This window comes from Rattus norvegicus, chromosome 5 (genome assembly GCF_021556685.1).
Source record: "Rattus norvegicus strain SHRSP/BbbUtx chromosome 5, alternate assembly SHRSP_T2T, whole genome shotgun sequence".
NCBI classification, from domain to species: domain Eukaryota; kingdom Metazoa; phylum Chordata; class Mammalia; order Rodentia; family Muridae; genus Rattus; species Rattus norvegicus.
The window spans coordinates 148,561,995-148,574,626 of NC_141538.1; the positions used below are offsets into that span (position 1 = coordinate 148,561,995).

At 50.2% G+C, this 12,632-nt stretch overlaps 1 protein-coding gene across 1 annotated transcript; it reads right to left on the reverse strand.

Moving 5' to 3' along the window:
- Window positions 1–231: 231 nt before the first annotated feature.
- Window positions 232–12,391, reverse strand: Ldc1 (leucine decarboxylase 1). Its single transcript, XM_087551660.1, has 10 exons — window positions 12,254–12,391; window positions 10,914–11,087; window positions 9,963–10,135; window positions 8,900–9,034; window positions 8,009–8,174; window positions 6,622–6,769; window positions 2,429–2,529; window positions 1,515–1,732; window positions 984–1,047; window positions 232–536 (listed from the first exon to the last, which is right to left on the reverse strand). The coding sequence occupies exons 1-9, from the start codon at window positions 12,389–12,391 to the stop codon at window positions 1,023–1,025; spliced, it is 1,278 nt and encodes a 425-aa protein (XP_087407786.1). The 3' UTR covers window positions 232–536; window positions 984–1,022.
- Window positions 12,392–12,632: the final 241 nt, after the last annotated feature.

The following is a 12,632-nucleotide window of genomic DNA, read 5'->3' on the forward strand; positions in this document are numbered from 1 at the left end:
GGATGGATGGATGATGGACAGATGGATGGATGATGGATGGCTGGATGGGTGATGGATGGATGGATTATGGATGGATGGATGATGGATGGATGGACAGATGGATAGATGATGGATGGATGGATGATGGATGGATGATGGATGGATTATAGATGCATGGATGGATGGATGGATATAAATATTCATACTCCTAGATAACTACACCCACAGAACAAGCAGAACACACCAGCTCTTGCATCTAAATAGTTTTTATTCTCGCCAAAGCCCAATCATATCTGTAATTTGAAACTCCTTTGATAGATAGAGATTAATGTTTCTGCTCCTAAGTTGCAAGCTGTGGAGAGGCCAAATGAGCATCATCACACTGTCCTGAGGGCTGAGCCTTTCCCACATTCACAGGAAGGGTCTCCAGCCCACACTCTCCGCTGGATGTCTGACGGTGGGGGATTCTCTTCAGGTCAAGGATGCTGGAAGATTCCCTCAGAAGGTGGGAATGGGTTGTGACACAACTTAGTGGGTCTTGAAAGGCCTGGCAGAGACTGTGGGTCCCAGAAAGCCTCATTAGATGAGGTTTAGAACGCACACAGGTGGTAGTGGCTTTGCCCCTCTGGTCATTCCCCTGTCTCACTGCAAAAGGTCACCCTGAAGCACTCCTAGGTACCCTTTTGTTAGTGTACATCCTCAGGAGACACAGTCCTTTTTGAGATTAAGGTGCTTAGCTCATGTGTCAGCCAAAGCCTGACCCTCCTTGTCTCCCCCATTCTCCATGGGGATCTTACTGTCTAGGGAGATTGAGAGCCAGAGGGATGCCAAGCCAATCACCCAGGACAGTCATCTGGTTCCTCAAGCCTACTTAAGATAGATAACTGTTTCCGATGTGTTAAAGGCGGTCTCATCAGTACAGAAAAGGCCAGGCCTCATTTTCCCCAAGACCACCATCCCCATAGGCCTCTGACCATAAGCTTTCCCCAGTGGGCACCTCATACCAGGTATCTGTCTCCTTTCCAGTATGGCCATGTCTTGGCTTAAGGTACTGTCTCCAGTAGGCTCCTGTGGAAAAATTGCTACAGTTCAAGGGGTTCATAGGGCTCTTCTGGTGATGAATCCTAATGTGGGCAGAGCAAGGACCCCAGGGCAGGGGCTCATCTAAGGGATAATCCTGAGAACTGGGGAGCTATTGCAAAGCACCAGAGACGATGGAGTTTAGGCTATGGCATCAAAGGCTAGATGGGTCCATAGGCCGCTTGATTCTACCCCTGCTGAAGCAGTCACACCTCAGCTGGTACAGCTGCTCTGGAACCTCTGACATTTCTGAGGAGAGGCAAGACCCAGTCAACCATAAAGAGACCTCTGGCAAAGTGAGGTGAAACCCACTCAGCCCTGCTGGGGTCAAGGTGAAGGGCATGTTCCCTAGGCTCGGGCCTCCCAAGCTCAGTCAGCTACCAGATCACATTGCCAGGCCCAGAGCCTGGAGAAAGTCTCCCATGGCTGCCCTCTATACCCTTCCGCCTGGATACCTGAGTTGAGGGCTCATGGCATCATAGACAGTTGTGATTGGGAAGCCATTGAAGGTGGAACTCATGGTGCTACGGTAGGCACCCATGTCAGGGAAAACCAGCCAGTCACCCACATCCAGCTCTGGCAACTGAACCTCTGTTGAAAAGAGCCGGTCAAAGGCATCGCAGGTGGGGCCATAAAGAGTACAGGGGAAGAGATGGGGATCCGAGGGTAACTCCTGCAGGGAGAAAGAGGTGGGGTCAGAGAAGGAAGGGTCTCACCACATTGCTAGGACGTTAGACATGGCCCTGGGGGACATGTGGCCATACACCAGCAAGGACAATACCATTCCAGTACTGGGAACGGTGACGGAGTGGCTGTTCTGTGCCAGTGTTTAGGACATACACAAAGACCTTGCTGTCCTGGGCTCACAAGCACATCACACATGCATGCTGCGGACCCGAAGACCACGTCTCAGAGGCCTGGAATCACCCGGAGAGTGATGAGCCCATGCTGGGTTCAACCTGAAGATTTACATCTATTTCTATGTATGAGGGCAAGGCCAGGCGGTGGAGACATTGACAGCTTCCCAAACGGCTCTGATGTGAGGAGGGCTTGGGAACCCACTACTCCCCAAGTCTCCTGCATCTCCAACATTCCAGAGTTCTAGAAGCACACACAGCCACAGCACACAGAGATGTGCATAGAATCACCCAGAGCTGATCACACCCGTGCAGCCTCCACAGACATGTGCTGGCACAGGCATGAATCACCAGGTGTGACCCAGGAAACACATCCAGGTGTGTACATGCACCTATGCCTAGCATGGCAACCTTCAGAGCATGGGTGACCTGAGACCTTGCACAGCATGGGTGACCTGAGACCCTGAATCTTCAGACAAAGGCTGGGCACAAGACACAGAGGACCCACTTACCTTTACCACTATGGGTATCCTGGGGACAGGATCCCTGAGAAAGATTCGGAAGGCACCATAATGGCCCTCATTGAGGTAGTATGCCAGCTTCCTGTGGCCTCCTGGGAACAGGGAGTGAACAGGTGAGGTGTGCTTGGCCAGGTATCCCTAATGAGTCCCATCTCCCTTGGCAGAGGTCCAGGCCCGCTGCTCAGTACTGCAGAACTCCTGCCTTGTCCTAAGGGTCTTCCCCAACTCCTCTCCTGCCATAACTCGGGCCTGTACTAGCCCTCTGCTTCCCACATAGTAACACTGAACAGCAAGAACTGGTATGAGATGATCTGCTTTAAGTTCCTCAAGTCAGGAAAAACTGAGTCTTGCCAGAAGTTCACAAGAGTAGGAAAATAGGCTAGGATTATCCCTGGGCACAGGTTTAAATCCTTGGTCTTGGTTCCTGAGCACCCACTGTGTGAGGCAGGACAGGAGTGAGCACCTACTGTGTGAGACAGGACAGGAACACTGGTGTTTATTTGATGTTTCACTTCGGCACATGCTAGTGTGTCCATTTCCTTCCTTTCAGGGATGCTCTTGTCCACTGCATTTCCTTCCTTCCTTCCTTCCTCCCTCCCTCCCTCACTCCCTTCCTTCCTTCCTTCCTCCCTCCCTCCCTTCCTTCCTTCCTTCCTTCCTCTCTAATTTACATGGTGTTGGTGGAGATTGAAGGCAGGGCCTTGCTTTTGCTAGGCAAGTGTGTTCTGACACTGAACTCTATCTGCAGACCTTGACTTTTTTTTTTAAAGATTTATTTGTTTATTATATATGGGTACACTGTAGCTATCTTCAGACACACCAGAAGAGGGCATCGGATCTCTTTACAGATGGTTGTGAGCCACCATGTGGTTGCTGGGAATTGAACTCAGGACCTCTGGAAGAGCAGTCGGTGAGGCATCTCTCCAGCCCCAGAATTTGACTTTTGAGAGAGACTCTTCTCACGTATCCCAGAATGGCACTGAAGTTTGTGATCCCCCTGCCTCAGCCTCCAGAGTCCTGGGATTGCAAGCATGTGCCACCACTCCCTGTTCTATTTTGTGCTCCTGTTTCTTTGTTTGAGACCAGATTCTCATAGCCCACACTGGCCTAGAGAGCACAGGTCTGTCTCGAACTCATGATTTATCTCCTTATCCTGAGTGCTGGCATTACAAGTGGAGACCAGGAGATCTGGTCTCTTTGATATTCTTGACACTGGAGTCTGGGCTCTGCAGACCCAGAGGAGTCTGACCTTCCCAGGCTAGCTACTCCCTAGAGGCAGTAATCATCTGCACAGATGGTCTCCCTCATGTACAGCCACCAGTCCAGAGACCAAGCAGCCAAACACTTCCTTTAAAATTCTTTTTAGGTTTATTTATTTCATTTGAATGAATGTTTTGCTTGCATGTGTGTCTGTACACAATCATGCAGTGCCCCACGGGGGACAGAAGAGGGCGCTGGAACTGAAGTTACAGATGGTTGTGAGCCACCATATGGGTACTAAGAAATGAGCACAAGTCCTCTGCAAAAGCAGCAAGGGCTCTAAACCGCTGAGCCATCTTTCCAGCTATCATTTCTTGAGCTATCCCTGTCCCAGTCACTTTCCTGGTGTTTGTCACCCAAGGATCAGAGACCACAGCCATCCTTATATTTCTGAGCCTGCAGAAATCACCCAAACCGGCCTGTCTTGCAAGCCCAACCTGGCCATTCCCTCCATAACAGAAGTAGAGTATGGTATCTTATGACTGTAATCCCAGCACTCAGGAAGCTGGGGTAGGAAGGTTGCCACAAGTTCAAGGCCAGGCTGGACTACATACAAAGTGAGGACCTGTCTAGTAATAATAATAATAATAATAATAATAATAATAATAATAATAGTAACCATAGGATATAGCTCAGTTGATAAAAGTATTTATCTAGGGGCTGGGGATTTAGCTCAGTGGTAGAGCGCTTACCTAGGAAGCGCAAGGCCCTGGGTTCGGTCCCCAGCTCCGAAAAAAAGAACCAAAAAAAAAAAAAAAAAAGAGTATTTATCTAGAATACACAAAGCACTGGGTTTGATCCCAGCACCCCATAAATCCAGTCATGGTGGTACATACTCAGAACTAGGGAGGAAGAGGCAGGAGGATCAGAAGTTTAACGTCATTCTTAGCTACAGGGCTGTCGGGGGCATCATGGTCCTTGTGCCCACAGACCGCTAGGGAAACCAGGAATGTTAACCACCCATCGAGGTGTGTTTCCTCAGTGGTGGAAATAAAATTCGCTCCTTCCATCCAGAAAGCTGCTGGATATTGTTCTTGACCTAGTGACCTCTTGCTATCTACAGAGGCAGACCTCACCCAAATCCCCCAGAATGTCTATCACAGAATCTCTCTCCCTAGAACTTTATCTTTAGTTCTCAGTCAATAGAACCCACCCTTAGGGGACATGTCACGCATACTTTATGACCTCTATGCTATCTCGGGCAGAGACCACACCAGATCCTAGGTCTTAAAGCTATAGAACCCATCACGGTCACACACACTTTGTAAAGGAGTTTCTATGTGGCCACACCTTAAACTTTATCGTGTACCTAGAATTGGAATGATTGTTGCCTGGAAACCTTTTTTCTAAATGCGAAAACTGTGTTTAAATAAACCACCTAGAATCAAGACTCCCTGACGTTTGATCCAGGTTGACGTTGGCAATCGGAACAGAATTACACCCACAGAGACCCCCTCATGTGGCAAAGCCCAGGTCGGTCTAGACTACATGAGACCTATTTCCACGAGCAAACATCCCAGTGAAGACGCTGGCCTTCTTTTCCTTCTCCATCCATTTTGTGTGGATGATGCATGCCTCGACCCCTGACTCTAAGAAACTGTTTTTTTATCTGAGGCACGCCTCTGTGTGAGTGTATCTTCACAGCTAATTAGAACAAATCCTTAGGACAAACCCTGGATGTGCGGTGAAACTGTGTGCAACCGTGACAGCCCCTCCCTCTGAACACTCTGCCTCAGATAAGCACATGACAGCTTTCTCCCTCCATCCCACATGCTCTTGTTACCTGTCCTCCAGACACGACCGTCCACCGGCCTGCTTAGTTTGCCTTCATATTGCTCCCAAACCCGCATCGAGAATTTCAGTCAGATTCTCTGAACATCTAGACAGTCAGCTGCCACTTGGATGCTGACTCTGAGTACGGACTTTCTCTCTGATAGTTTCCTTCCCCACCCCACCAACCCCAGCCCCAATGGTACCTGGATCCATTCTGGGTTGAGTTAATCATGATGCTAGCTGAGAAGGGCACCTACCCTGGAGTCAGAAGGACCTGGGCCAACTGCTTTGCTAATGAGCTGTGCTGCCTTGGATGAGCCATAGCCCTCTCTGAGTCTCCATGTCTAAACGTATTCACTGAGGGCTACCCAAAGTTGTCTCACAAGATTGGTGAGCAGGTAAAAATATGTGTTTCAGCTGTCACTGATTTCTGCATATTGACAGCTCTTGCTTTTGTGGACAAAACAATCCCCCAAATCCTTGTAATTATCTATGGCAGAGTGACTGAAGACCGGTGTGCTACACCCAGCATCCTCCAATGAGACACTTTATCTGAAGAGTAGAGGAGGGGATTAGGGTGACTGACAGATTTGCATGCTAGTGTCACTCCATCCGGAAGATCAAAGAGCGCTAACCCAGTGGATGTAGACCTGGGAATATTCTTGATTTTTGCCATGAAAATATTTCGGGGTCATTCTCTGGGAACATGGCAACCCTACCTCCCTCCCACTCTCAGCCAAAGAACTCTCCTGGGAGACACGGTGATGAGTGTCAACAGCTACTGTCACCAGAGGATGTCAGCCTCAGGGATGCATCCAATCACAGCAAACAGCCCTGCGCTATCCATTGTGGAAACTCGTACTGTGTGGAACTGCCACCTGCTGCCCTCCGGGGTCTGTTCCTAATTGACTGGGTTTAGACAGTGGGTGTCTAGGGCTTCATAGACTGCACCTTGCAATTGCTCCCTCAGGGCAGGGTGGACTTACCTTGGTCTCCACCCTTTACCTCCCCTTCTTCTGGGCAACAGTAAACAGTGCACAGATAGAGCCAATCTGGTCCTACTTCCTGTAAGTACGCACCCAGGGCGTACCCCAAACCCACTGTTCAACCTCTCCCTGAGTCATGGGGACACTTGGACGGTGGCTACACACCTGGCTCCAGGGAGGCCTTCTTGGCTATGATGTTCACAGCAGCTGTACACACGGACTCTGCATAGAAGCGGCCAGGCTCCGCAATGACCTCGACACCGGTCCCCTCAGGGAAGTACTGTGCCAGGGCAGCGTTGACCACTCTCGCCATCTGTGTTGACAGATCTCATCTCTACTGTGCCCTGAGTCTAAGCAACTAACATGACCGCCCTCCCTTCCCTTTGTCCCTACTGTAGCCATGTGGAGAGGGGAAACAGGTAGAAATGAGGCTGGGAGAGGCCGAGGCACACAGCCAGTGTGGAGGCTCTGGCACCCTTAGGGATGTGACGCGTTGTGAATAATTGGTGCGTGGCCAGCGGAGACAGAATGTTTGCTGAAGCTCAGGGGTCACGAGTTCCTACTAGGCATAGCCAGAGCCAGCAGCTACCGTGTCTAAAGGAGGACACAGGTGCTGGGGAGATCGCTCAGTGGTATAACACTTATCCACCTCATGCCAGACTGGCGATGAAAAAGAAGGGGGGAGGATGGAAAGAAGAGGGATGGGGATGGGAGGGAGACAGGAGGGGAGGAGGAGGAAGAAGAAAAAAGAGGGAGGGGAAGGGTGAGGAAAAAGAAAAGGAAGAGGAAGTGGGGGAAGAAGAGGAAAAGGAGGAAGAGGAATATGAGGAGGATGAAGACAAAGAGGAGGAGGAAAGGGAGGAGGAGAAAGAGGAAGAGGAAGAGGAGGAAAAGGAGAAAGAGGAATATGAGGAGGAGGAAGATGAAGAGGAGGAGGAAGATGAGGAGGAGAAAGAGGAAGAGAAGGAAAAGGAGGAGGAAGAGGAGGAAGAGGAGGAAGAGGAAGAGGAGAAGGAAAAGGAGGAGAAAGAGGAAGAGGAGAGGAGGAGGAAAAGGAGAAGGAGAGAGAGGAGGAGGAAAAGGAGGAGGAGAAAGAGGAAGAGAAGGAAAAGGAGGATGAAGAGGAGGAAGAGGAAGAGGAGGAAGAGGAAGAGGAGAAGGAAAAGGAGGAGAAAGAGGAAGAGGAGTAAGAGGAGGAGGAAAAGGAAGATGAAGAGGAGGAAGGAAGGAGGAGGAAGAGGAGGAAGAAAAGGAGGAGGAAGAGGAGAAACAGGAAGAGGAGGAGGAAGCCATTGTTAGATGTAGCTCCTGATTTCGTATCAGAGCTGTGAGGCAACAGAAAGAAGCGCTATAGAAAGCAGGCACAGACACTCAGACACACTCACATGTAGTCAGTGAGGACGTGCACCAAAGGCAAACCCCAGTGCCAGCAAACAGACTCCCAGCTACACAGGGTTACTACGGACAAACAGGCACACACACTTGACCTCCCCACCCACCTCAAGCTTCTAGACCCAGACTGCTACTCGTGCCCTGGGGCCGTCCCTCTCACCTCCTCGAATTTGGCTTCAGAGCCCTCAATTCCTGGGAAGCCCCCACCAAGATCCAGGAGGCTCATTTGGTGGCCAGCCTTGCAGCCCATCTCAAACACACGATGGCAGTCAGCGATGGCCTGCCTGTAGCTCTGGGGTGTGTGGCAGTCGGAACCCACGTGGAAGCTGAGCGTGGCCATTGGTGTAGAAGACACACAGGTGAAGACTGAGGTCAGTGTGAGGGGAGATACACCGAGGAACACCCACCCACCCACGGGCTTCCAGACTTGGGCCAGCCAGTGCCAAGATGACACTGGCCCACTGGGCACCCACAGAAGTATGTGGTCTTGGTCACACCGTGTGTTCTCAGGGAGACACACATCCTATCAGGGCTCAGGAGAGAGTGACATTTTCTCCCAGCTGCTCACCGCCCCTTCTGGAGATGGGTCTCCTGTTCAGTCTGCCCTGATTTTACTACTCCCCTGCCTCTGCCTCCCTGAGTGCTGGGATGACAGCTGTGTGTCCCCACACCCAGGGCTCAGAAATAATAAAACGAATGCACGTATTTAAGAGGAATGAAATGTAAAAATTTCAGGCAGAGACTGGATCTGGAACAGTGATTAGACCCCCAGGGGAAAAAAGGAAGTCAGCTACACCAATCCCGACTTCATTTAAAATTCCAATCTTTCTCATCACGGAGATTTTTACATTTGTTTTGATTTTTTAAATACTGTTTGAAAACGTTACATATCTGGAGTGTTAAGTCTCTTTGATGTTTACTTCGACTTTGTCCTCCAGGTCTCACACCCTCTAGGCTTTGAAAGAACAGAAAGCAGAGGTGTCCCTGAGAATCCTTGGCTGTCTAGGGACAGCCATAGAAATTAAGACAGGGAAAGCCAGTGCTCACTTACGAGGCCCCCACCACAGCCAACCCCAGCTCTCTGGCAACTTGGAGCAGGCGTCCACATGCCAACAAACGGGCTCCGAACTTGGTGTGCAGTGGGAAGGTGCTTCGACCACCCAGGGTCTGTATCCGGAGGATCAACCTGCAGGAGGAGAGAGGATGGCGGGGGTGCCCAGGAACCCCGAGACCCTCCAACCCTCCCACCCAACCCCGCCTAGTTCCTCCCTACTACTCAGCATAGAGAGCAAGGAGCAAGCACATACTGCTTACAGAATTCTGCCAGGCAAGTGCAAGTGGGATAGAATCCATCATTAAACTTTTCTGAAGAACCAGATGGGGTTGGAGAGATGGCTCAGCGGTTAAGAGCACCGACTGCTCCTCCAGAGATCCTGAGTTCAAATCCCAGCAACCACATGGTGGCTCACAACCATCTATAATGAAATCTGATGCCCTCTTCTGGTGTGTCTGAAGACAGCTACAGTGTACTTACATATAATAAATAAATAAATCTTTTTTTTAAAAAAGGGAAAAAAAGAACCAAAGGTATAGTCTGGGCAATGGCGGTGCATGCCTTTAATCCCACTATCCCAGTATTTAGGAGGCAGAGGCAGGTGGATTTCTGAGTTCGAGGCCAACCTGGTCTACAAAGTGAGTTTGGTCTACAAAGTGAGTTCCAAGACTGCCAGGGCTACCCTGTCTCAAAAAAAAAAAAAAAAAAAAAAAAAAAAGAGTATGGAAAAGAAAAAAAACAAATAAAAGAATCAGAGATGTTACACAAGATATGGCTTATGGTCTATGATCTGAAATGTAAGCCTTGGTCTGTCTGACTCTCGTGTAAGTACTTTTTCTATGATATCATGTATGTCAGACCTTCTCATGCTGGGCTCTGTCCAGTGTCTATGCAGAAACAAGGTCTTCTTGACACTAGTGAGCTCCAGAGGAGGCATTGGACACTCTGACCAAACCCTGGTGCCTGCATCCAACACTCTTGAGGCCCAGAGGCTTTCTTGGGGCCACCTCTGTCGGGGTCCCTTGACCCACCGTTTCCAGTTGAGCCTCTGTCGTCTCACCTAGCCCCAGGGTGGTGCCGGGCCAGCTTAGTCAGCTCCTCCTCACTGTCAAAGGTCAGAAGCTGCACCCCACAGCGGGCTGCGTACTGGATGTGGGAGACGGCCTTGCAGGGATTGGCGAAGATGATTCGTGAGGGGGCCACGCCCAAGCCCAGCACCTGCTCCAGCTCCCCCTGGCATGGGTGAAAAGCCAGAGTTGGGGATGCCCGCTGCTCCCACCTTTCCTGACTCTTTGGGGGCAGGAACTTGAGCTAGTGGGGAATATCTTCCAGTGACCTCCTTGTGGGACCAGGTTCTTCGCAGAGAGAGTGTCAGGTCCCAAAGAAACCCTCAAATCTCTCAGCACCTGAGGCTCCTCCAGCACCTCTCACCTAGCCTCCTCCCCTAAACCTCTCCAAGCCAGGGGCTAGGTCTTGCTTTCCTTCCCCTGGAGTCTGACGCCCATACACCTCATTGGTTTGGCCACATGGTAAAGAGGGAGAAACTGAGGCTCAGAAAGGTGATTGGCTATGCCAGGAAGGGACCTGTTTTCTAGTTCAGGTGGTTTGGTCTTGTCACATAGCCGAGTACAAGGCCGACCATAGCAATCTACTCATTTATTCACTGAAAAGCATCTGAGGGGATGGGCTGTAGCATGGTTGGTAGCTTGCTTTTTGTAGCATGCACAAAGCCCTGGGTCCAATCCACACTGAGAAACTGTGTCTGGGAGGATCAGAGGTTCAAGGTCGTCCTTGACTACATAGTGAATTCTAACCTAGCCTGGACTACATTAGACCCAGTCTTAGAACAGATGAAAACCAGCAACAACATTAACAAAGTCTCGAGTCCTCAACCCTCCAGGCACCACCTTGGGGGGTCAGAGTCCCCTTTCCTGATCTCCTGACCATTGGCAGTATTCTCCAGAAAATCACAGGCCGTGGAGAGGTGATTGGCAGGCTGGCACTGGCTCACCTGGCTGGCACAGTCAAAGCCGGTGCCCAGGGCAGCCAAAACGAGCAGCAGGCTGGGCCTATTGTTACACTTGACCGCGTAGAAGGGCCGGACTCGGGGCAGGGCCTGGAGGAAGGTCTGATGTCGGCTGGCCAGCACATCCAAGTCAGCCACCATGAAGGGGTCTTGGTGGCCCTGTTAGGCAAGAACAAGAAAGGAGGATGACATGGTGGAGTGGGGTGGGGGGAAGGGAGGGTTAGATCCTTGAGGCCTCTCCAGTTTGTGACGGAATCATTACTCTTCCTCTGGTTTTCCTTTCCCCTCTCTCTCTCTCTCTCTCTCTCTCTCTCTCTCTCTCTCTCTCTCTCTCTCTCTCTCTCTTTCTATTTTTCGGAGCTGGGGACCGAACCCAGGGCCTTGCGCTTGCTAGGCAAGCGCTCTACCACTGAGCTAAATCCCCAACCCCTTCCTTTCCTCTCTTGACAATTCACATTGTTTTTCATTTGTTTGTTTGTTTAGACAAATTCTTACTTTGTAGCCCAGGCTTCCACTGTAGCCTCCTCAATGCTGGGATTACAAGTGTACACCACCACATCTAACTTGTTTCTTCTTTTTTAAGGCCAGGGAAAACAGGCTCAAGGGCATACAGCAAGAATATGACAAAGAGATGATTTGATTTTCTTTTTTCTTTTTTTCTCTCGTTTTTTTTTGTTGTTGTTTTTGTTTGTTTTGTTGTTTTGTTTTGTTTTGTTTTGAGACAGGGTCTCTCTATGTAGCCCTAGCTGTCCTGGAACTTGCTATGTAGACCAGACTGCCCTTGAACAGACATCCACCTGCCTCTGCCTCCTGAGTGCTGAGATTAAAGGAGTGCACAGTAACTGTGCCTAGCAAAGGAAGGATTTGAACTCTGGTGTTTTTTTTGTTTTTTTTTTAAAGATTTATTTATTTATTATATATAAGTACACTATAGCTGTCTTCAGATACACCAGAAGAGGGCATCAGATCCCATTACAGATGGTTGTGAGCCACCATGTGGTTGCTGGGAATTGAACTCATGACCTCTAGAAGAGCAGTCAGTGCTCTTAACCGCTGAGCCATCTCTCCACTCTGGTGTTTTTATGTCTTGAAGCAGAGGTGCAAGATGGCTTGGTTGAGGGTAAAACCCTGAGTGCTGGGGAAGGGAAGCTACGAGACCGGGAAGGGAAGCTTCGAGAACAGCAGAGCTCGCTGGCAGAACTTGCCCGGGCGAACTTGTCCTGGGAAAGCGAGGTCTGATGGCCTCCCAGTCTGAAATAGGAAGCCTTCTTGGGTACCAGTAGTGACCATTAACAGAAGGGGCTGGATTTACCCTCCCTCCTTACCGAGATGGACAAGTCCTGGATCTTCTTCAGGACCAGCTGCCGGGCAGATGTCTCCGGCCCCAGGGTGATGGGCTCTGATGGCCACAGGCTTTCTGTGACTCCCAGCGGCTCCCTCCTACCCTCAGAGGGGGTGGTCATCCCTGAGACTCTAGTTGAGATGTTCGCCATGCACAGTTCTGGCATCATAGAAAGGACAGTTTTGTGGACCCAGCCTCTTTCTTCCGTCCCTCGCATAGTGAGGATAACCAAGTCACGGAGGCTGGGTCCCACTGAACCCCATGAATTCCACCAAGTCCCTACTAACATTTTCAAGTTTTACAGAAGGCCACTAGTGGCATGTGGCCTTAACCACTGATTGCAGATGACAAGCAAGCCACAG

What these genes read in the sequence shown, in the direction of transcription:
- Ldc1 (XM_087551660.1), bottom strand. Translation starts at nt 12,391, where the DNA reads ATGACCACCCCCTCTGAGGGTAGGAGGGAGCCGCTGGGAGTCACAGAA. An exon ending in TTGGCTGTGGTGGGGGCCTC is followed by an intron (nt 8,175 to 8,899) that starts GTAAGTGAGCAC and finishes GGCCACGCTCAG; the next exon opens with CTTCCACGTGGGTTCCGACT. An exon ending in CTGAAGCCAAATTCGAGGAG is followed by an intron (nt 6,770 to 8,008) that starts GTGAGAGGGACG and finishes CTGTCAACACAG; the next exon opens with ATGGCGAGAGTGGTCAACGC.